At 45.7% G+C, this 24,658-nt stretch overlaps 1 protein-coding gene across 1 annotated transcript; it reads left to right on the plus strand.

The window, feature by feature from the left end:
* Nucleotides 1-1,004: 1,004 nt before the first annotated feature.
* On the plus strand, nucleotides 1,005-16,732 carry FAM174B (family with sequence similarity 174 member B). Its single transcript, XM_075714631.1, has 3 exons — nucleotides 1,005-1,279; nucleotides 9,777-9,908; nucleotides 16,716-16,732. Exons 1-3 carry the CDS (start codon nucleotides 1,005-1,007, stop codon nucleotides 16,717-16,719), a joined length of 411 nt encoding a protein of 136 aa, XP_075570746.1. The 3' UTR covers nucleotides 16,720-16,732.
* Nucleotides 16,733-24,658: the final 7,926 nt, after the last annotated feature.

A 24,658-nucleotide genomic window follows, 5' to 3' on the forward strand; every position in this document is an offset into this window, starting at 1 on the left:
GCTCTTCTTTCCCTCCTTTCTCTGATTCACTTCATTTTGGCGGCAACACGCCCTTCTCCCCAGACACAATTATTTTGCAGTGCTGAAGCGCATGCTAATACAAAACGGGGAGAGCAAAACAAAGTCATAGCTTAGCAGTATTCTCGTGTGGGCTCCCGTTTATTCTCCCTGTCTGGCTTAGCCGATGGCACTGTTCACATGCCCAGCGCAGCCAGGCCTGTTTGCAGAACTGTGGTCATGATTCCCACGCATCTTAAGGTTTTTCAGATCGTAAAGATGTGAAACATCGGTAAATAAATTAACCTGGAAGCAAAGCCTGGGTGACCAGTGGAAAGGCAAGAAGAAAGTAAATCTGATCTAGAAATTCTTAGCCAAGAAGAAAGTAAATCTGATCTAGAAATTCTTAGCCAAGAAGAAAGTAAATCTGATCTAGAAATTCTTAGCCAAGAAGAAAGTAAATCTGATCTATCCTAGTTTTTGCTTTCATTATAAATGATCCAGCCACCAAGCCAGGAAATATGAAATTGCTGCTCTACCCGTAACTGGTTTAGTGATGGACTTGGCAGTGTAGGTTAATGGTTGGACTGGATGATCTTACAGGTCTTTTCCAACCTGAAGGATTCCATGATGCTCTGATCTAGGAACCAGCCGCACAGGGAGGTCTGTACCGCCTCTGATCGCGGTCCGAGCCCCGCGATGGCTTCGCGCTACACCAGGGCAGATGTCGCCGGCTGCAGTCCAAAGCCGTCGCCGCCGGCGAGCACACGGCGCTGGCAGCGGGGGCGGCGGGGCTGGGAGGAACCGGGCCGGGGGGGCGGCGGGGCGGAGGCGCTGGAGGCCGCGGCACCGGCCCCCCGCCCCCGCCAGCCGCCGAGCCCCGGCCCCGGCAGCGGGGCCCCGGCGGCGGGAGGCGGCGCCTCTGGGGGGGGGGGCGGGCCGGGCCGGCCGGCGCTGCCTTCGCCTTCCGGGGCTCGGCGCGGCAGCGGCGGCCGGAGCCGGGCAGGATGCGCTCCGCCGCGCCGCTGCTGCTGCTCTCGGCCTGCCTGCTGCTGCCGCTGCTGCTGCCGGCCGCGCCCGGCGCCCGCGGCAGCCAGGAGCCGGCGGCGAACGGCAGCCGCCTGCCCGCCCAGCCGGCCGGCGCGCCCGGCAACCACAGCGGCGCCCAGCTCAGCCCCGTGCCCGCGCTGCTCCGCGACCTCTCGGCGCTGAAGGCCGCCGTCATCGGGGCCTGCGCCCTCACGGCCGTGCTCATCGCCTGCCTCCTGCTCCGCGTCTTCAGGTAGGGCCCGGCCGCGCCCGCGCCCTCGCCCTCGCCCGGCAGGTGCCGGCTGGCGGCCGGGGCCTCCGCCCGCGGCCCCCCTTCCGCGGCCGGGGAGCGGGGGCAGCCCGGGGGGCCCCGGCCGAGGCCTGCCCGCCCGCCGGCCTCAAGCCCCGGCGGCGCCGCGACTGCCCGGGCAGGCGGGAAGCCCGGGCGGTGCTGAGCTCGCCTCTGAATAATATCTTTAAAGGCTGACTTCGGGCGCAGCGCGTGTGAATGCCTCACGAAGCTCCCGGGGAGGCATAAGGGAGTCACCGGCCTCCAAAATCTGCCTCTTCCTCCGCTTGCGCAGGGAAATGGGGCAGGGGGTGCGTTTCGAGGGGCTTTTTTTCAGGCCTGGGGTACACGGGTCCCAGCTCCGCGTGTGGGGCCGTGGTGACGGCTGGGGGCTGGAGCGGGCACGAACCGAAACGCGTGGAACTCCGTCTGAGTGTACAAAAATACGTGGGTGGCTTTTTTGCTGTGAGGGTGGTGGGTCGCTGGGATAGGTGGCCCAGGGGGGTTGCGGGGTCTCCGTCTGTGGGGATGCTCAGAGCCCCGCTGGACAGCCGGCTCCGGGTCGCCCTGCTTGATCCCCAGAAGTCCTCTAGCCCCGTGTGCGTTGTGTGCACCCATGGGATAACGCAGGTGCCACCGCTGTGGTAACTCCTGCTGGGTAAAAAGGACAAATCTTTCTTTTTCCTTTTAATGAAGCTTAAGCAGATAGGCTTGAGGAGGTCCAGCATGGCCAAAAGTAGATGTTGGTTTAGACCGCAGCCCTGATTTGACTGGAACTGCGATGTGTAACCAAACTCCCCGATGTTTCAGTCGGGTAGATTGCTGATGGATGCACGCTCCGGCTCCCAGCGCAGGAGGGAAGACGCTCCCGGTTGCTCGCAGAGCCGGGAGAAGTGCTGGTGAGCAGCTGGGCAGAGGTTTGCATCTGCTTGGTGCTTGTATCTCATCCATTTAGCGTGGCATAGCCGGGCCAGTTCATTCACTGCCCTTCCTGCTGCTGAAGTCAGCTGGTGCTGGAGCGTGCCTGAGTTATCCAGGCAGCCCGTGAAGCTCGCATATCGTCTCCCACTGCAAGGGACATAAGCGAATTAAACTCAGTCCCTTTACAAAGCCAGTCTTCCTCTCGGCTTGTTGCTGGAGCAGAAGAAAAGCAAATATTAAAGCCCCATTTGGCACTGTTAGTGGTAATTATTATTTATCTCGGGGTAGTGGTGATAGTGCCCATGGTGCACTAGAGGCTGTCCCTGTCTCGCGCAGTCTGGAAACGAGAAGTTGTTGCCTGTTTGTGCCCAGCTTTGCCAGGTAACTGGCTTTCAGTAGTTGCCTCATCTGACTTCCAGGTAGGGGCAGCAGGAAAGAGCCGGGAGAGTGGAGCAGCAGGCTCTCGGTGGCAGGGAGGAGGTGAACGCCACGTCTCAGGTGACAGAAGTAGTTGAACAGGTGGAGTTGGCGAATTCTTCCTTGTTCAGCCTTCAAGCAGTTCCTTTGTATTTACCTTTTGGCTGCAGCTGAATGCTCTGCTTCTCCTGCTTCTGAATTAATTCCATGTGGGAAGGGCAATGTTCACAACAGCAGTATTATAAAGTGTGGTCTTAAAGACCGAAATGATAAGAACTGATACTTTCTAAAGGAATTGACATTTAACTAAATTATTCGTATGTGTTGCAACAGCTGGCAAAAGAGAATGCAAATAAATTTGCTCATTAAAATGAGGTCATTCAGGAGAACCCAGCAAAACATTGTAGAGAATTTTTTTAATCAATATAACCACTTTGCAGCTGTATAAAGTTGTCATGGACAAACACAGCAGAATTGGTAGTAGGTATATGAGCTAGAATTAGGAAGCCTATAACTAAGTGCAGAATGAAAAGCTTAAGTTTCTACTCCTAGTTCTCTCTGATCTGCAGAGTTTATTTCCTCTGCCTCAGTTTCTTCTGGGTATAAAGCGAGAACTTGTGTCAAGGAGACCTGGCATAAGGCTGAACATTTCCAGCCAAAGAAAGCAAACGGATAGCCTTTAAAGACCTTTCCCTATACCATAATCAGCAAAACCAGGTCCAGGTTAAAGTCACCTCGGGAACGGTGGATTAATTCTTCCATGCCAAAGTCGTCATTATGCAACTGATCAGACTTAATGCAGCATTAAAGATATATGAAAAAAATTCCACCCTCTGAGATATCTCCTATATCTTTAATGGAACCTGCAAGGAAAATGGAAAACGAAGCTTTCAGCTTCTGAGTATGTTTCTTTATCTGACAGAGCAGTTGTTTGTAAACAGTTATCCCAGCTACAAATGACACAAGAATACCAACAGGTGTGTTTGTACAGTGTCGCACTTGTAGCTGACAACATAGATCGGAGGAGATTCTGTTGCAGAAGAGATAAGGGATTTACCCTCAATAAATGTAAAGCTTTTCTCCATCAGAATAATAGCTTTGTTCATACTTAGTCAAAAACATTGTGATTTTTTTTTCTGAAGTGTCATGGATTCCTATTAAAGAGATTTTGCTGAAATCCAATCTTTGATTAAACCTTCACTGTGAAATTGCTCTGGGTTGCTGGAAGTAAATTATTCTTCTAGATATGGGTTGTAGAGATGAAATGAACTAGTGAGTGGCCAGATATTCTTGTCACAGGCATTGGATTTTTTTTTAATACATTTTATTTTTTTATACATCTCATTTTTATATGTTTTTTATGTATATATTATTTTCTTTTTTTTTTTTTTGTTTGAGCAGGGATAGATGTATTTCTCCAGCTTTCCAGTTCTGTTTCTAAGACAATGAAACAGAGATTCCTCTTCATTCCTTTTAGGAATGTTATGCTGTGAATCCATCTGATGGTCCTGTGATTCAGAATGTGGTATCAGCCAGAGTGGTCTGAATTTCCTTTCTCTCTGTGGCTACCAGGGTCTATGAAGGCCAGCAAGGACTTTGCTACTTGTCTACAAGTGTCAAGGCCTAATTTGCTATAGTGTTTTTTTTGTTGGGTTTTTTTTTTGGCAAGCTCAGTTCTGGGCTTTCTTTCCTACACCCCTGGGCACTGCATGCTCCCAAACCAAAATCATTTCCACAGCAGACCAAAATTTCTTGTTGTTCTCAATCAAATAGTTGGGTAAGTTAACAAGAAACACAGTGTCTTGCGACAGCTTATGAACAGTTCATGTGGCTAAATTCACTCTTTGATCTGTGTTTTTGATACTGCCTTTCTACCCCCATATTGTGCCCCAGTTCTCTCTCCTGGTACAGCTCAGTTCATTTCATTGCAATGCAATTCTTGGGATCAGCTCCCAGGAAACATAATTTTTCAGATGTGGCTATCTGTGCTGGTAGACCATATGCCTTCTGGGGAAACTTGGTAAGTTACTTCTGCTCAAATGGAACAGATGAAAGCAACCCAAAGCTTCAATTGCAGAAAACTGTGCTTTAAGTGTTTGCTACATGTCTTGACCTGTCCTTAAATGAACAGAACCCAGGCTAGAAGTGGCTGCTATTTATCTAGATTTTGAGAGAGAAGTTACCTGCTTATTTTTTAACTCATTGCTTTGTTACGTTGCTTGTTGTTCAGTTTTGATTTCTTGCTCAAATACCACTTTAGTTTTCCAGTAATTGCAAAACTGGTATAAATTACTGAGATTGAGGAGAGAGGTTCAAGCATATGATTATAGGATACAAGACCCATTGTTCTACAAGATGGGCAATTGCTCCGGGCCACCCAAGGCTTAACCCCAAAGAGTTTGACTGATTCAAAATTAATTGTATTATAACCTGTTAGAGTACTCCAGCAAAGACAAGACTTCTGCCAGGAACAGGAAAGAAAAACTCACCATTAAAATGACCTTAAATGGAGAAGGGAAAAAAAAAAAACCCAAACAACAAAACAACCAACCCCAAAACATATATTTGTGACTCACATTGAAAGCTTCATTTAGGCTGCATGTAGTTTAGTCAGGGCCACAGAGAATGACAAATGGGACACTTGTCCTGGATCTCAGAGATCCTGTCTTTGGGAAGACTGGTTTCTCTTGGTGTGAGTGTGAGAACAATTGGCAGAAAGAAGGGAGAGGGGATCGCTGTCTAATACTGTCTTGGGCCCTTTACAGCTCTGATGTGAACAGTCACAACAGAGGATGAATTCTGTTTCTTGTTTAGGATTCACTGCCTTGAAGAGTTTGGGTAGATCATGAAAGTTTCTATAGCTCTACCCTATAAACCAAGGATACTTCTCGAGCACATCTCAGACGACACTGGTCTGACCGCGCTGTGATGTTTGGAAGTGCATGCTGGCACTGGTACTGACCACCAGATGTGAGTGGCTGCATTTTAATTATTTACAGACATCACTGCTTCACTGAACCACAACAATATCCCATTTGGGTGTTTTTGAAGTTATTCCCAGTAGCAGTCTCTGATCTATCCCTCCTGTTAGCAGTGCAGTTAAACAAGGGGATGCTTCTGCTCCTTGTGGCCGTGTATATTCCATCTTAAGGACTTGGTTGTTTGAAAACACAGCACCTTCAGTTTGCTACAGCAAAATGTATATCCAGAAAACATGTGAGGACTTAGCTTCGTAGTTTAACTTCATTGTATACAGCACCATCCAGAGAGCAGAGATACCCAGATAGATCAACAGTAATGAAATATCACTGATCTAATTCATCAGCTGGCAATAAGCCTGGAGTTTCCTGAGGTTTACATTTCCATAATTTTTTTCTAACTGCTAAGGTAGCCCATTAACAGCAAATAAACTAGTTCCAGTTCCATTTCTGATAGAACATTGCTGCAGTTCTAGGAGGAAGGTTGTAGCTGACTTAATTAGACTTCCAGTAAGCACTCTGTTAAGAAGAGATAGGGGTTTTTTTGGGTTTTTTTTTTTTTTGCAGGGGATGGTCCCCTCCTTCGGCATCTCTTGGCAGGAAGTGTTAGTGCTAGATTAGAAATGCAGAGGCCTCTCTCTGGGTCAAGAAAAGCATTATCTTTGAATATCAGGGTTGTTGACTAAAATAGATTAGAGGCGTAAATAATATAATGAACTAGTGAGCTGACTTGAGCATTTACTCCACCACATGATGCCTCAGAAAGGAGGATGAAGTGCTGCGTATGACTGGTGCTTGATCAAAGTAGCCCCGGGTCAAAATACAGAGACACAAAGTCAGCGTTCTGCTCCAGCCCATCTCTGTATGCTGTCCCTGCCCGTGCAGTGCAGGGAGTAAACCTGATTTCTGACGGACCTGAGCCCGGCGTGGTGTGCGGTGCCGCAGGTGTTCGAGCCCAAGGGCAGTGCCAGTGTGCAAACACCACTGCGGCTGAACAGCGCAGGAAGAACTGGGAACAGGCTCCCACGTCCAATAAGTTGTTCTCTATCTCTCAGTTAAGCGCTGTGCTCGCTACGCCTGCCTTGTGTTAACACCAGCGAGTTGGTTTTGGTGGGAGCAGCACTGGGTCTAAGGTGAAAGGTTAATATCCCTGGCTGCAGTTAATGTTTTTTTTTTTTCCTCCTCATGGTGATTCAGTGCAAGACCTGTAGCGTCCCCTTCTAATTATGGGGAGCGACTGAAGTCGGACAGCAGAAGCAATGTGATTTTTTTTTTTTTAATTTTAATTTTTTTATTTTAAGTGGAAGACAGTTTTCTGCCCTGAAATACCCACTACCACTTCTACCCTGGCTAAACCACTCGGGGAGCATTTCAGCTTGTTGTTGTGCAGGGGGCACACTGACCACAGCTTCCAGCATGCTTCTTGTTTGCTTTAAAAAAAAACCACACAAAACGAATGTGGCTGGAAAGGAGATCCGCTCTTTGCTCATGAGGGCTAATGTGTCCTGATCCTATCCAAGAGGTCTCCAAAGTTCACAAAACATTTGTATTCTGTAGTTCCTGCCTGTGCTATTCCGATGAATCTGCTGTCTGTCTGCAAACAAAGACCACTGCCTGGTCCCACCTGCTGGATCAAGTGCTTTTCCTTTTGCGTTGTCATCACTGATGATTACAGGGATCCTGCTGAGGTTCGGGAGTTTTAATGTGCAACCGTTTCCTGACAGGCAGGCTTGCTTTGTGTGCATGTAGGGACACTCCCAAGGCTTTCCTTTAAAGTCAGTTCAGGTAAGTCTTCCAGTATTTATGAAGCCTAGGGGAGTCGTTCAAATGAGCAAGCGTGAGAAAACAGACCACTGAAAAGTACAGATTAGTGACAAATTAGCTAGGTAATCTGGTGTAGAATTAATTGAGGAAGAAGAGGCAAGGAAAGACCCTTTCTTTCGCCCTGCCAATGGCAAGACTGATTGTAGTGGCTTAGCCAAAAAACATCAGCAAAATGAGCTTCCTCCCTTTTCTAAATGAGCACTGTGGTTAAGTGAGGGTTGTGGAGGATTAATAGATCACTGTGCAGCGAGTTCTGCTCCAAGTCCTCTTTAAAGCGTAGCCCAAATAGACTAATTAATGGCTGGAGGCTAACAGGTTCTAGTTTTCCATTTCTAAAAATACCTATTCTGCAGTAATTGCTTCAAACACCAAATATTAACTGTCGTAAGATGAACTCCTTAGAATAAGTTACGTTTTCTAATGGAGGGAATGAAGAAGGATGTCTCTCAATAAAGCGGGCCTGATCGGCAGGTAGGGTCTTAAATGGGTGAACCTATGGAAACCGCCTGCGGACTGTACGTGTAAGGCAAAGTGGTAAGACTGTGCTTGGTTTGTTCTGACAAGTAGACACAGGTTAGTTTTAGTCTATGTTTAGGCTTCACAGCGCGAGTAAATGTTTCTTGTAAAAGCAATGCATTACTTGTAAGATGAGACCTCCCTGCATCACTTTGCTGCTAGGTCTTGGCTGAGAAGCAGAATAATAGAGAGAAGCGTTTTCAAAAGGATTTTCAAGTGTTGGGGTTAAGAGTCCTACTCTATTGGATATAAAATTGCTTGTTTCAACAACAGCAGTAATAGAACAAACCACCCTGTGCTCTACGTGACACAGCAGCACAGATTGCGATAAAGATTAGACAACAGGAGATGACTTTTGTCTCACTTCTGATGCAACCTTAGCCTTCAGAACAGGGAGGAAATGCAAACTGCTCCATCCCAAGGGCTGGGACTTCTTTGTTCAGCCTTGAACTACTGCCCAAAAGGAGTGCTAGGCAGAGGCACTGAGACTTCCACGTCTGAGCTGTTCACTGATTTAAATTTCCCTTACTTAAACCTGGAAGGGACTGTTGTCGTGGAGATGCAAACGCAGGGCTTGAGTCCCAGTCTCTCTGTAATGCTCGCTCCTTGGTTCTGGCCACTGTGTAACTCTTTAAAAAGGCATCTGTTCTTGATGCAAAAATGGCAGCGTTGAATCCGGCACACCTTGCATGACATGCCAGGGCAAGACTTCTTGACAGTGAAAGTGTACTAGCGATGTGCTGTCTGCTCGGAGCGCTAGCTGTGATTACCAAAAACTAGGGACTGCTTGCTTGTGCCTGCACCAGCTCCCTTTCTCATGCTTGGCAGTTGCCAGTTTTGTTTTATAAAAGGTGAAGGGGAAACTTCTGCAGTTTGTTAACCAAAAACATCCACTTTTCTCCCTGAAGGCTAGCTGAACACATCAGCACCTTCTTTAATGTATAATCACAAAACTGGATTCATGCATGAGCAGTGTGACCCTCCTAATATGCGTGAAAGGAGTAGGTGAAGTAAAAAGGAGCTGCACAATTCAGGCTAGAGGGAGAGAATTAGTTGAAAAGCCGCGCACCAAATGTTTGTTAGTTGAAAGTAAGTATTAGAAAATAGATCTCTCAAAACCATGGGACATGCAGGCACTTGAGCATCTCCATCTCAAAAGGAGAGTAAGGCTGGTGTCTATAGGAGGAGAGTTGGTAGGTACAGTTAGCTTCGAATGGTAGTTGATTATTTTTCATAGCACTGAAACAGCGTAGAGCATGAAACTTTTCAGACAAGGCTTAAGGTTGTTGCTTTGGGAGTCCTGAGCTTGGCCTGACAGCAAGAAAAGAGAGCAGGCTGGTTGTACCCAAATGTCACCACCTCTTTTGCTCCTTATAATCCTGCCTGTAGCACTCCCCTGTCTCAGCCGGGCTTAACCTGGGCTTCTAAACATGTTCACTAAACCATTGACTGCTTCAGCTGATTAAGCCCACATCTCACTTATTGAGCGTGGCAGCAGGAGGACGTGGTGGGCTGCTGTGCTCATATGCCTGCCCTGGATGCCAGAAGATCTCTGGTTTGTCACCGTCTGAAAGGCTGACGTTGATCTGGATTGCAGTTGACAAGAAACTGTGCTCTACGCTGACGGGCACAAACGGTGGCCTTGGGAAGGCAGCGGGAGGGGATGCAGGCTGGCTCTGCAGCCTGCGTGTCTGGGGAGGTCTGAATCAAACAGGGTGGTGATTCAGTGTTGGTGGGAACAGATTCAGCCTTTCCAAGGAATACTGTATAAAGACGATGCTCCCCTCCCCACCTCTGTGTTTCAGATCTGGCAAGAGGATTAAGAAGACCAGGAAGTACGACATAATCACCACTCCAGCTGAGCGCGTAGAAATGGCTCCTCTGAATGAAGAAGACGATGAGGACGAAGACTCAACAGTGTTTGATGTGAAATACAGGTACTGCTGCGAGCCCATCTGGTTAGGCTTGCTCACTGAGCTCTTATTAGTGAAGACAGCTCCTTTTTCCTCTGCTGGGCCAGCTTGGCAGAGATGAGGCAGTCACAACCTCTCTTTCACTTTGCCCAAGCATTATCGCTCTTCTTTGCAGTCCCTCTGCCTGGTTTCTCAGCACACATTGCTCTGTACTCTCCTGCTCTTGTAATAACCACATCACTACCTCTAGACTGTCTGCCCTCCTCTTTCCTCTGCAGAGCAGCACAACGGGATACACGTGCCCCAAATAGCTAACAAGGTTTAACAGACTGAACTTCCCCTCTTGGGCAGCTGTTGGCAGTCGTTCCTGCGCGCTCTCGGTGTCTACGCATGCACTGGATGGAGAGCTGTGGGCAGGGGGCTGCTCTCCCAGGCGCTGCCGTTGCTGTGAGCCTGGGAGGGAGATGATGACAGATGTCCACCAACCTCTGTGTTTGTACCAGAGTGCTCTCACGTTGTTCTGTGGCAAAGAGAGAACTGTGATCCCTTGCTGATGTTGTTAGCAGTTATCCCTTAGCAACAAACTTTCCTTAAATGTGTTTGTCTTTTTGAGATAGAAACGGTGTGACAACCCGAAACTTTTGGTGCCTATTCTGGGTCTGAGATTTATAGCAACCACTCAGCACATAAAGATGCTTCACATTGATTTATGGCATCAGGGTATCTGCATCTCTTATTTTGATTTGCATCAAGCCATCCACATCATTCGAGTTGCATTCTCATCCAAATAAGGCCTACTCTAAAATCTGTCTCACTTTGGCTGAAATAAGCTCTCCTAATTATAAAAACCCAGATCTTGACAACTCCTAACTGGGGATTTTACAGACTTTACTCATGTTGCCCATCTCCTAACTTTAGAAAGGAGGAACTCTAAGCACATGTGTGTCAGCATCTAAAACACCTACCACTGCATGCTCTGCGGGTCATTTTCAAAATAACTGCGTTATTCCTCTATAAAAGTCAGGCAATAGTTGGAAGCCATGAAACAATGAAGGGTGTGAATTGTGCCTTTATGCGTAAATAATTCGTTCTTGAATTAAAAGATATCGGTCCTTGCCTGACTGTTGCTGTTCTCTGTAGCTGCCCTGTGTTTGCACTAATCATTTCAGCTTGTGCAGTTTTTACTTTGGGATCAAGCTTTTTTAAACCCAGAGTGCAGAGATCTGTCTCACCCTGGCCTACTTTAACAGCCCGTGTGTCCTGCCCCTTTTCCTCTTAACTGAGTACCTTCTCTGTGAATTTTTGGTAGTGAGCTCAGAGGGATTTTCCAAAAACCGAGAGCAGAAGATTCTCAATTGTGGCAGTGCTTCAGGATAAGATGTCTAATAGTAAAATACTAGATGAACAAAGAAGAGAGCTTGCTGGAAACCATCTGACTCATGGGAGCTCTGGTCATGTTATCTGACATGGCTTCCCTGGAGCACATGCTGTGCTGATGCTTTCACAAAAGTTATTTGGTCTTTGTGGGTTTCTTAGCCATACAAATGGCTCTTCACTTTGTGTGATGCTTGTTCGGAGACCGTAGGGATTTTTGGTTCTTAGCCAACCAGTCCTCTCTTCAGCTGTGGGAATTCCTCCTTTCTGCCATAGTGCAACCGCTATTAAATTCCACATTTTCTGAAATCCTTGCAGGTTCAGACATATGTTTTTTTTTTAGCTCAAACAGAACTACCTCAGTTTAGAGGGAGAGATCATCTTATAGACAACCCCTTAGCAGAACTGATTTTGAGAAAGCTGCTTTGAGGGTACATTTGCTGTAAAAGGTATCAAGCTCTCTGGTTCCTTTGTGCGGCTCGAAGACTACATCCCCAAACAGTTCCTATCTCCTGTCACCAGTAAAGACACTTCTTTGCAAATTTGAATTGCTGATTTTGACCATTGACATCCCCATTAAACTAGTCAGGAGGTTCTTCATAAGGAAGAGAGGGCTGGAGCTGCAGAAGGGGCATCTCAGACATGCCCGCACTAAGTCAGTGAACTAACTTCTACCAGGTCTTCTGTTGGGGTTCCTTCCTCAGCCTCCCTCCAAAAAAAAAACGATGTTCAGGAAATAGTTGCCTTGCTCCATCTAAAGCTTCCTTTGTTTTTTGCAACTGTGTGCAGATTCCAGGAAGACAGGGTAAGGAGGGTTAACTTTATCCCTCTCTGTGGTTAATGGGAGTTACATGCAGATAGCTACACAGCTGGAGTGATAGGTTTGTTTTGGATATTCAGCAAATGCCTACAGTTTTAAAAGAGTCTCTGTTAGTTGCTAAGTCAGGAAAACTACTTCTCCTCTTAGTTACCTCAAAAAAAAAAAAAGTGCAGATGCATCAGGTGAACTTGCAGAGATGTCGCTATGTCGCTAGGGCTGATGGATAAGGAATGGGGTGATGCTGCTGTTTCAGCTTGTTGGCCAACTGAAGCTAAAATATCATGAGTTGCAGCAACCTGGAAGCAGTTGTGATGGGGACAGAGGAGTGACAGGTGTCTCCTGACAAGTACCCATGGGCTAGAATATTCCGCACACGCTATGTATTTATTTAATTCAAATGAAGGTGCATCCTTGCCAGCAGTTGGTATCAGTTGTGGTGGCTGTTTGGGTTTATTCAAGCAGCCTCCTAGCAGTGGCACTTACTTGGCTTATGGCACGACAGACTTCTGGCCTGTCTGTGCTACCAAGTCTTGGCAAGGGGATTTTGGCCAGGTGCTGCTTTGGTGACTGTACCATTACTGGGATTGCTTTCAGAGAGGCTAAACCTCATGCAGCCCTGTGCTACAGCAGGATCCACTGGTGCAGTGCCATGGCTGATTATTATTCTGATTTCCTTAATTCTTTATTTCTTTGCGACATGCTGGTACTGAAAGATAGGCCTATGGGCGGGACTGCCATATTTTGTTCAGTGTTGCAACATACGTGCTGCCATATCTACATCAGAAACCAACTTTCTGTAGCCATTTAAATGTAGAATTTTCAGTCTCCCTGGCTCCTGAATATCACATGAAATTAGCTGCAATCTTTTGTACTGTTCATTTTTGATTTAAAGGCTGTGAAACTATGGGGAAAATGGTCCATTCTCCATAAAGTCATGATTTGCAATAGTGTTTGCTTGATGCTTTCCGCTAGAAAGGCACCAAAAGTATTTTTAAAATACAGGCTTAGGAGAAAACATGGGAACAGAGTGGAAAGGGAACCACTTTTCCAAAGAGCAACGCAGTAGGGACACGTTGGCTGTCATGAACTATAAGCATTATTCAATTCAAGTGTTACTTATGTGTACTGTAAGACAATCCTATGCTTTCACATCTCGAGGGTTACCACCAGCATGTCAGTAGGGAAAAATCTGAAGAGCTAGCCTGGAGTGCCATGATATTAGGTACCTCCTGTGCATAATACTAAGTACATTATCCCAGTATTAACCTACTCTGACTGATATGCAGGTCATAAATAGAGTCTTGTTTTGCATTTGTAGCATAAGTCTTTTGCTGAGGATGATGTGGGTAGGCTCTGGGCTGGTTTGTTTGAGGTCCCCTCCCATCACTGAAAGCTCTGTACTGGCACTTGCATCTGTGTTTGGGGGAGTAATTGAGATTCTGTGCTGTCTCCCCCACGTAATGCAAAGAGCACTCTAATTAAAAGGCAGTTGGTGTCTAGCAGCAACAGGGGAGAAGCGACGTATACTTCTCCAATTGTTCTCATGCAGTTAATTTTCTTTCCTTTAATCCTTTGTCCTTGTGTGTATTTGTTTCCAGTCTTACATGAGGCATCAAAGAACAGCAGACAGTGTAAATTGGGCTGTTGGATGAAGGTTGTTACTTTTTTGGTTTGGTTTTTTTTTTTGGGGGGGGGGGGGGGGGGTGTTCAGGAGACTTTAAGGTTTTGGGCTCCCAGTAGATCACACCCCCCACTTCCCTTGGGCTGTGGAGCAATAAGAAATAACCACATTTGTCTTGTAAAGCAGGCTAATGAGACCACTTCAAAATCTTAACCAAACACAGTCCTTTCTGTGGATGCAAAAGCCACCCACTGCCTGCCTCTGACAAATGCAGGAGAGTGCGTGCACCAGATTAGATACCCCCTTTGCGATCTCATTGCAGTAGCAGGGAAGCAGTTCTGTCAATGGCTGCTCTAATCCTGCAAGCACAATTTCTGTGTGACAGGAGGCTGAAAGTGTAAATCGAAGATTGTCACAGAGCAAAGATGCCAAATCGCTTAGACATTAACACCTCCTTGAAAAGCTTCATGGAAACCATTTTTTAATATGGAGCATTGTTTTCTGTGTGTATTTGCTCCGATATTGAAAGAGGCATTTGGATAAAAAGTTCAGAAATTTTTCTGAAATTATTATAGAGCTACACAAAGAAAGCAAACTGAACATGGAAAGGGTGTTTGTTTCTTGATCACCAGTTCAATGTGTGCTGCTGAAGTATCCCTGTCCAATTGATTTTTGGACCATCTGAACTGTATTGGTCGTGATTTTCCAGATGTCAGATATTTTTTCATGTTTTATGATGGTATTACACTTGCTGCGCATCTTGGAAAATGAGTTAGTGGAAAGCTAAATCCCATCTTCCAAGTGTGCTCTTTCTTATCCCACCAATAGATCTTGATTTTAAGATTTCCCTCTCCTCTTTGCTACTTCAGAGGTTTCTTTCAAGAAGGCAAGGGAATGTTGCACAGGTTTCATGATCATCATCTTGATGGGGCTAAGCCATTGATTCATCAGGCAGTTGGCACTGTGTGATACTCAAGAAAAGAGGAGCGAAGTAAAGTAGGTTACAGGCAAATGTCCCTGGCAAACTGGTGTCAGCGTCCATCCCCCATCACAGAGCGTTCTGCTTGTTTTGTGTGGTAAGAGAAAAGAGATTAAAACAGCTGCAAAAAGAACCAGTTTCTGAAAAGGTAAATAAAATTGTTAGCTTATTAAGCTTATTAACTCTAGCGTAGCTCATTGGGGGATCTCTTGTCAGCTTCAATAGAAAACTGAAAACAAGTACTGAGTAAATTCTGTGGTGCCTTGCACATGAAAGGCTTTGAAAGCACTTCAGTAATGTGGGATATCAGCAGTGTCCCCTCTCCCTGCTGACTTGCAGCTGTTGGAGGCAGTGCGTTCTGCTCTTGCTATGGTTGCTGAGCCCAGCTGGGTGAATTTCACAACCATCCCTGCAGAGCATTTCGAGTCAGGAGTGATGCAGGCCAGAGTCGGGGAAGAACTTGGAATTTAAATGCCAGAGCTGGAATTGTCCCAGCCCCGACGTCAGGCTCCTAAATAAGTACTGAAAAAACGTTTGTCTTGTGGCGGATTGAAGCCTCCATCCTTCCTGTCGGCTAAGTGAAATTCCTCGGTTTGTTTTCCACATGGATTGTCATTTTTCCCTCTAACAGCAGCAGCGCTAGCAAAATGCAGAAGCCTTTTAGGAATGCATCTTCCAAAGTGCTCTTGAAAGCAGAAAGATTTATGTGTAAAGAGTAGTGGCTGGCAGAGGGAAGAGGACAGTAACATATTTTTCAACCACCATAGGACTAAAGGGCTTTTGAGAGCTTGCAGGATGTTTTTAGAGGAAAGATATACCACATGTAAAGGCTGGATTCTGGATTCATCCCTTTTTCAGGCACTGATAGCATTGAACTGTGTGGAAACATCTTCAGCACAGTCGCAGGGCTCAGCCTTTGATGTGCTTGAGTCTTTTGGGAGTCTCTGTAAAATACGAGAATTACACTATTAGTGTCTTCTCTTTGAATAGGTCCTTTCCAGATCCTGACTGCGTGTGCAGCTCTGAATGGAGCGTGGTGTTGTCTGCTTGTTACAGCAAGGTGTTGACTCTCAAGGGAGCAGCTCTAATGGATTTTTTGGCCAGCAAAAGCTGCAGGCCATTCTGGATGATGCTAGGTGAATTGCGCTGGGGTTTGTAGCAGCTTGCTTTTTTTTTTTCTTTTTTCCAGCAGGCAGCAGTGACAAGTTCTGTATAAATGGAGGGGTATCGCCCTCATCTGAAGGGGGTACAAATCACTAACACAGTCGTCTGCTTACTAGAAATACAACAAATTGCCAAAGCTTTGGTGCTGCTGTTAAGGGTTTCCCATGGGTCCACATCAGGGGAAGAAAGAGATGGTCAAAAAGCAATTTTTTGTTTGGTTTTTGAAGGCCAGGTTCTTTCGTTGCTTGGCTGTAACAGTTGTTACAGAGCACGCCCCATTCTGCTGGCTTGTTCAGTTGATTATATGCTGGTGGTACAGTCCTATGGAAGGGCTCTTACCTCCTTCATGGAGTGTAACAAGTTCCTATTAAGACTTTTTTCCTTTTTTTTTTTTTTTTTTTAAACTCTGAAGCAGTTAAAGCAGTAGGGTGTCAGGAGGAGAACCCATAGCAAGGAGGTTAGTCCACGTGTGTTGGTTTGTAAGGGGCTGCACTGGTGTGAAAAAAGCTGTGAGGTCCAAGATGCTGTTTCATGTGCAGTGAAATAGCAGCCCTGCTGTGCACACTCCCTTCTCTGGTCTGCAAAGTGGCTGGTCACAGGATCTTTCAGCATCTGGGTTTTGTCTGCTGTAACTCTGCCTTTTTCTTTACTTGGTCTGGCTTCTCCTGGCGTGGTGTTAACATCACATCAGTGCCCAGTGTCACCATAAAACTCAACCACTGGAGGGAACTGATGGTAATCACAGTGAATAATGCTGCCTTTTCCTTTGTGGCTTTTTGGGGTTTTTTTCTGCTTTGCACATGGGTTCTCATCTCTGCCTGTGAGCTATTTAATTGTAAATCTACAGCTGTACTAATTCTTCCTGCTTTCCAGGTAAAGCAGTTCCATGGAGCGTTGGTGCCCTGCAAGATGTCATTCTGCTGTCAAGGGACCTGCTGAAGCCGTAACTGTGAAAGGGGAGGCTTTCATCTCTGCAGTGTTACAACCAAACCAAGCCTCACCTCCTCGAGGTGCTGTTTGTACAGCAGGCTATGGATCTTCTGACCAAAACGTCACCATTCAGTTTCCAAACTGCTGTGTTGGAATGACCAGAGTTCCTCCTTGCAAACTCATCTTCCTCTTGCTTTAGGAGGGCTGCGGTAATACTAAAGCATGACAAGATGCAGCCCTGTGTACCGACTTGCAGCTCATTATGGTCTAAATAAGTTTTGCAGAAGGAAGAAGACAAGGAAGATTGAACCAAGCTGCCCCAAGGACTTATTTTCTAAAATCCTAATTCAGTACTTCAGTCACTGTTAAACTTTGGTCGTTGTTAAACAGATCATGTGTTTAAAGAAAAAAATCAAGTGTATTTTTTGGGCTTTACAGAGGTGACTTAAAACTTTAGGTGGTAAAAATGTAATGCCACACTGTATGTTTAGGGTAGGATTTTTGGGGGGGAGGGTGTGAGATGTTGACTCATGTAAAAAATTTTCTTGACTTGCTACTGATTTTTTTTTTTTTCCAAACCAACAATTGCACTAAGCTTTCATGATGACATTCTCATTGTCCCAAGGAGCTCTGATCAGACCAACTTGAATAAATGAGACCACAGGGAAGTAGGAAGAATCAGGCATGCCCTAAGCTACAACAATCTTGGAGTAAAGAAGATATATTTTTGTAATTTTCTGCCCTTCCACAGGGAGTAAGAACAGTGTTTTGTACTGTCCTGTGCTTACTGTAACTTGTCTACAATTCATCTATATTACCTTTTTTCTAAGCAAAATAAGTCCTCATGTGGAATGATTAGATTGCAGAAAGAACACCTCTTATTTTTCATGGAAGCTTCATGTAAGTGATCTTAAGCTGTATCAAACTGGAAGTTTTCCCCTACCACCTGCTTGACAAATCCCATTTAACTCAAGGATGCATTTTTTAACCATCGCTCCCTGCTGTGCTTTTTGCTGCAGAGGTCAGAGCTGTGGGATGACACTATGAGAATTAGATTGCTGCATCTGGATGGATTGGGTTTAGGAGACCACAAGCATGTACGCTTTCCAGGCCATCATTAGAAAGGGCAAACCTAACTGGTTTAGTTTATTTACTTTGTGGTTTTCCTTTAAAGTAACCACAGACACAGTTCAGACTTCTCTTTGACATGTTTATTCTCTGTTTACTGCACCCCTTAACACCTTTTATTTTGGGTTTTTAGGCTGTCTGGAACCTTGCTTTTCTTGGGGAATGCATGTTTTCCAATTGTTTTAGGATTGTCCCACTGTTTGCTTGACCCTCTACTAGCCTCCTGCAGTTACAACCCCTCAAGGAGGCTGCAGAGTATCTGGCAAAGCACCATCCTTGCAGCAAGCTGCCAGTTTTGAGGTTTTTGGTTTTTTTTTTTTTTTGAAGGCTGATTGGGATTGGAGGCTTGCTGAGAACACTGAACTGCTTTTTCATGATACCATGACCAGTTCTGTGTGGTTCCCTTGGGCCCTGCAATCAGTAAAAGGAGGTGAAGGGGAAATTTTTTTTTTCCCCCCCCTTTCCAGCAGCCTTGTACTTTCATCAAAGAAGCTCCTGTAACACAGCTTGCTTTCCCTAGCCGTGACTCAGCAAAGGCTTTGCAAACAGCCCACTCAGCCTGGATGGAAAAATCCCACAGCAGACTGTTATGTTAATATTAGTCATTGAGGCAATATAAAAAATGTTATGTTATTTTCATTCATGGAATGAATTTGAGTCATTCCGTATTACCGTTACTAAGCAATATTTAACCTGTCAGCTGCGAGGCGAGGCTGCGGCCAAGCGGGTAGTGTTCTGGCTGGTAGGAATCACAGGGACCAGCAAGTTGAATGATGCTGTGGGTTGAGATAATATCTGGGGCTTTTTTCCCGCCTAGATAAAACAGGTTTCATACTTAGGCTGGATGATTCTTAAGGAAATACTGTGTTTCTTCAGGACTAAAGTACTTTGAAGACAGGGAATTGAACTTCTTAGGCAGACCAAATCCTTTTGAAGTCAGAGAAGTGGTGATGCTGAGAGGAGAGAGAGGTTTAAAGCTTCTGTTTGCATTTGCAGGAGATGGTGGAGTGAGGTGGCTGCCCTGTCTGAGCAGACACCATGGCAACATGTTCATGTCCACTCTTCTGCCAGACTCATTAAGCTGAGCATCAGGCATGCTGGAAGAGTGGTGGAGAGGTTATGAAACCTTCTCTGTGCACAAAAGGCGAGACCAAGTTATGTAGGAGAGAGATGAGAGGAAAAGGTGCATAAAGGACACTTCTCCTTTCCGAGGATGAGCCAGTTCTTGAAATCAGGAGTTTTTCCACCAGCTTCAGGTCTCTTGCTGAGTTAGGCTGGCAAAGGCCATCCACTTTCCTTGCTTGTGGCTAAAAGATCCCACCATTTCCATAGTGTGGCCAAATCTCAGTGGTGGACAGGGACCAGGTATTTAAGATGTTGAAGATGGAGGTGGCCAACTGCCGCTGGGATGTTCTGGCTCCTCGAGGAGGTCCCAGACCGTGTGCTATAAGCTAAAAAGTACTTATAGGGAAGCAGCAGCTGCTTGGTGGAAGTAAAAGGCCAACCTCACCAGTTGCTCGTGGTCATGAAAATGCTTTGTTTGATACTCAATTGCTGTTGCAAATGTGAGGCAATGTTTACCTCTACAAAAGTTGCTGTATGTGATTTAAAGTGTCCAGTTAAATATTCTATAGCTATATTTAGTTAAGATTTTAAGAGCACTTGATGTGGCTCATCTAATAGTATATATATGAATATTTTTTTAATGGTAGGAATTAGTTTAAAACATAGTTTTAATAATTTGGACTGTTTGGTTCAGGTAGTTCTAAGAGTTCATTGGAGAAGAAACAGCCATTAACCACTACATGAATGTTTTACCTTAATGTTCTGTGTATCTTACACTGCAGATTTAATCTCATTGTGACTAATGTGTCTTAGTATCTGCTGCTATTTTGTGTTGCATAGTCAAACTTGCTTTGTTCAGGAGCATTTTTAAAGGCATATTTTTTTTGTTACAGAAAACGGAAAGAGAAATGTTATTACAGATGTCTGCCTGTAGCTCACTCACTGCTTACAAAATCCACCGACTGGTAGCAGAGTCAAACAGAGCAAGCAAATTAGAGGCTTTCCTATTTGTGCTGGCTGTACTGTGGAGGAAGAACGCTGCATAGAGTTGCAGCTTCTTTACTCCAACCACAGCCCCGTCACTGGAGATTACATTTGAGAAGCCAGAAGTTGGTGTGCCATGCTTGCCTGCAGAATTAAGTCAGAAGTACACAAATGTATTTGGGTGGAGTGTTTTTTTTGTTGGGTTTTTTTGTCGTTTTTTTTTTTCTCCCTGGAAAATGTGGAGATGACTACAAACACTTCAGTACACTAACTTGTGCTATCCTAATGCTTATCCTAAGCCCAAACTGAGTTATAGAAGTCTAGAAGCACTAATGCATTTGAACCTTTTGTTCATAACTGTTCTGTCCAGTTCACTGTATGTGGTATAATCTCTGCAGGGTGGCGGGCTATGGTTTTCATTAAGGATTTTTGCTTCTGTTAGATGAGTTTCTGCTGCTGCAGTCTGTGTGTGAAGAGTTATCAGGACCGTGCATGTTGTTTTGTGCGATTGCTTTAAGTTTGTTTAAAAATGTTTAAGAGAATTTGTCATTGTGACCAAAGCTTCTTTTTAAGAAAAAATTGGTAAGACTAGTTTGAATGGACTTCTGATGTTTCAGCAGAAACTGCCATCATTAAACATGTTCTTGAAATTCCCTTTGTGTTGTGTGTTATGTTTAGGGAGGGAACGTGAAAGGGGCTGTTGCTTGTTGAAGTTTGGTGAATTCAAGAGCCTTGCGTGATCCCTCGTTAAAGGGCTGCGAGTTCCTGCAATGCAAATCCCTTTGCCCTGTGATCTTGAACCAGAGCGTGACAAGGGGAGAAATGGGTTTTAGCAGCATGGAAGAGGAATATGTTTAATCAAAGTCCCCATCAAGAAGCTAGGCTTACACCTGGATTCAAAAGGCAAAACACTCTGCAATAGGGAAGCTATCTCAGTACCTTCAACTGCAACCATGTTCGGTACCTTGGAGCCCACAAACTACAGACCTCTTGTCCCAGACTCCAAGCCCAGTTGAGTGAACCAAGCCACATCCCCTCCCTGGGGTGGCCAGGCCCTACCACAGATGTTAAGCAGACTTCTTTCCACTTCAGTCTTTCTTGATCAAGTTCCCTGTCTCTGAAGCAATTTTGCCTTGTGGCTTTCAGGGCATGGTGAGATGCTGAAGTGCTAGAGATAAGGTCCAGGGCAATCTGAGCCTTGCTTGTTTGTTGTTGTGCACATTTTAGCAGTACTCTGAAGACTGTTGCCCTCTTGCGCTATTTTTACATGAAGTGCAGATGCTCCTAGACCCTGGAGCAGCTGTGGGACAGGCTGAGCCAGTACCCCATATATGAAGTGGCTCTGCTGCTCTCCTCTCCCACGTACCATGTGATTGCTCCTGCCTTGGTGTCTTCATCTCTTCAGTAATAGTCTAAGTAATTCAGTGCTGCAGAGAAGAGGCAGCTTCTGTCCAGCCAGTGCCTTTTAAATTATGTCCTGCCAATAAAGTAAAGCTCGATATAATTCAAAACACAACAAAATGCTCTCAGGCAAAGCTGGTTTGTGTAGGAAGTTCAAGACCTATCCAGGTTAGCCCCAACCTAAATAGGACAGGCTCCCCTAAGCACAGGCTGCAGAAGTGAAGGTGCCATGTAATGGAAAGGCAGCAGCTACAATCTCCAGGTGTACTTACCTTTCTGATGAGATCTCAAGTGGAAGATGACCAAATGACCAATAAATCTGGTGTAAATTATTAGCTAAATAAGAGCTGAAAAGCTAGAGCTTGATGAAGACAATTGCAGCTGGGGCTCTGAGCAGAAAGGCCAAGGCTCAGTTTAGCCCTTTCTGAATTTTGACATGGGGGGAAGCCTGAAGCTACAACTAAGTTCTTGCACAGCAAAGATTTTCTAAGACAAGTCTTCGGATTTTTTTTTTTTCTTGAATGCATCCTATTAAAGAGTTATTTCTGCAATATCTGGAAGAGTTCTGCATGGGCCAGAGTAGACATGACTTCCCTCTCTCCTGTACGTGGCTGTTGCCACCTTCGTACAAGCTGCTGCTCTTATTAGCAAGTCTGTGCGCAAGTGAGGTTAACTGGACAGAGCTGTCAAATACACATTTATAACCCTGGGAAAGGGAGGGGGAGCCTTTCTTGTGTCTCAGCGTCAGTGATCTTTGGATGCCTTGATACTGATAACTGCAAAATTGTCAGCAATGTTTGGCAAGTGCTACCAGAGAGACGTTAGCTTAACACTGAGATGATTTGAATTATGCCTGACAACGAGCTCTATTAAGAGTATGAAACAGGAATAGCTCTAATTGCTTAAGACCGAGTAGTCTGTAAGTAGGCTGCACAAAAACATCATTGAAGACAGTTCATCTCCCTATCAGCTGGCAATTACCAATTTCTAAGAGACCAGAAACTCTTCCAGCTCTGGTTTCTAACAGACATCTACTCGTCTGAGCTCAGCCAACTAAGCTCCCAGTTGGCTCGCTTCTCTACTGACCGCTTGCTCATGGCATGTTAAATGAGCTGAATATAATTAAAACCAGCACTTCTATCTCACGAAAAAAGACGCTTCAGTTCAAGAAGGCAGTAGGGAAGGGGTGGCCGTTGCTTTTAAAGCTAAGCAGCAAAGGGTGTTAAAAATCCAGATGCAGTTCTTTTTGGCTTATGAGGCATAAAGCTCATGTCTAGGCTTTTCGCTCCCCTCCTGCTGGTTTCTCATAAGCCATCTTCTTCACTTGCTTCCCTCCATGTTGGGGGACCAGCAGCACAGGGGAGCCCAGCACCCCCCAGCTCCAGGGCAGAACCTGCTTAGGCTGCGGGTGGACGAGGCGGGGGGAGGCAGGTACTGAGAGGCTTGAACAGCGCCTTCGCAGCTTCAACCAGCATGTTCAATCTATTTTGGAAGAAGTTACAATCTGAAACGCCAGCCTTCAAAGGCTGCCAGCCCTGGCTTGAGAATACACTCCTAGTCGTTGCCTGTTGCTGGCCATTGCATCCCTCCCACTGATGGAGGGCACGCACTGATCTGCACACGAAGCAAGGTCTAGGACTCCCTGGACAGGGTTTCAGCTCTGTACTGTGCAGAAGCGGGACTGTTGGTTTGAAAGATGAGGAGGGATAAAAATTAGATGACCTACGTCACCATTTCAGCCAGGTCAATTTATTTTAAGGCTTTTATATGAAGGGTAACGCATATCATTTACTTAATGACATACTCTTCCTGACGACTCTGTCTCTTTCTAAATAATTTAATCCGATGTACATATTGTTATTCTGGCTTCGCAATAGTTTAGCAACAGATACCTGCTCAGGACCTTTACCCATTCCAAAAACCAAGTGAGCCAGTTTGGCCACCTTCTCTGACCTGCATTAGGCAACACAGAGCATCCTTGGGGACTCCTCCACCAAGGCTAAAAGCCAGTGAAATAACTGTGGCAGCACCCCCACTTACACACGGGCAGGAGAGCAACTCGCTCCAGGCTATAGGATCACAGAAGCCAAACTCTCTCCTCCAGACTTGCTGGCCCTGCTCACAGTAAATCCTTAGCTGCGAGTTTCAGATGTGCATTTCTTGCCAGGTAACAAGGCTGTTAAAGGGATACAAGGGGGCCTGGGTTGATGTGGCTGGTCCTCATCAGCTCTGATGCCAGCCCAGAATAATTACTGCGCTGCTGCTGAGCAAAAATAAAATTCTTCAAACCATCATCTGTTCCTTAAGGCGTCACTTCCAAAACCTTTGCCTCCCCCCTTGGCTGTTCTTCCCTCCACTCCATGAGTTTCCAGACTGCCTCTGCCCTGATGCAAACATATTTAGCTGAAGAGCAGCTCTTCTTTACAGACACTTTTCTCTTCTCCTGCCTTCAATTCATAAAGGTGTAAACTCAGGTCAAGAACATTTGACATTTCCACACTTCATTTCTGCCTGGCTGTCAGCAGAGTTGTCTCGGCAGCGCCTTTTGGACAGTGTCTGAAATTACCCAGCTCTCTCCCTCTCCTTGCATAAAGACTCCTATGGTACAGATCCCAGTGGCATCAAGAAGGTTCGCAGGTAAAGAGAAAAGACAGTCTATTTCGGCAATTTCTCCTGTTTTCTTTCCTTGATCCGATAAATTTTTTTTCTGGGTGTGACCAATTCCTCTTGTTGCTGGTGAAGCAATGCTATCAAAGCTCAGAAGTGAATGCCACCCAGCTTCCTCTGATATTTCTGCCACCAACTTCCCAGTTACCTTACTCCCATCCCCACCTGTTGTGGGTTACCTACAGTTACAGATTAGCAATGCCCTTGTGGATAAAGCTATGGTGAAGGAGAAATAAGGCTGTTTCTTTGGAGTAACAAGACAAAATATTGTTGCAACAGCCTACTGACAAGGATGGGTCTTGCTAGGAAAGCAGACGTTGGCCAGAGCTCTCCTGAGATCCTCGGGACCCACCAATTGCCAAGGCTGACTCAATGACACAAACCCACCAGCTAATAAAATCTGCATGCCCAACCTGTACAGCAGCAGTGAATATCCATCCCCCAGCACAGGTCAACCGTTTGACGCTCCAGGCTCTAACCTTGTCCCTAAAACCACCACATGCTTGCGTATGGAGTTTGCAGGTGTGGGATGCGGGGGCTGTGCTACACTGTACATGAAAACACTCAGAGGTGACGTTCACCACGGTCTGTGCACAGCAACGAGCGTGGCCCCAAGTCACCCAGGCACGCTCACTTCTCCT

This window comes from Pelecanus crispus, chromosome 7 (genome assembly GCF_030463565.1).
Source record: "Pelecanus crispus isolate bPelCri1 chromosome 7, bPelCri1.pri, whole genome shotgun sequence".
Classification (NCBI taxonomy): Eukaryota; Metazoa; Chordata; class Aves; order Pelecaniformes; family Pelecanidae; genus Pelecanus; species Pelecanus crispus.

Excerpts from the sequence above, each read along its gene's own strand:
- FAM174B (XM_075714631.1), top strand. The coding sequence starts at position 1,005 with ATGCGCTCCGCCGCGCCGCTGCTGCTGCTCTCGGCCTGCCTGCTGCTG. Across the intron at positions 1,280-9,776 it reads CTCCTGCTCCGCGTCTTCAG|ATCTGGCAAGAGGATTAAGA; the intron begins GTAGGGCCCGGC and ends TCTGTGTTTCAG.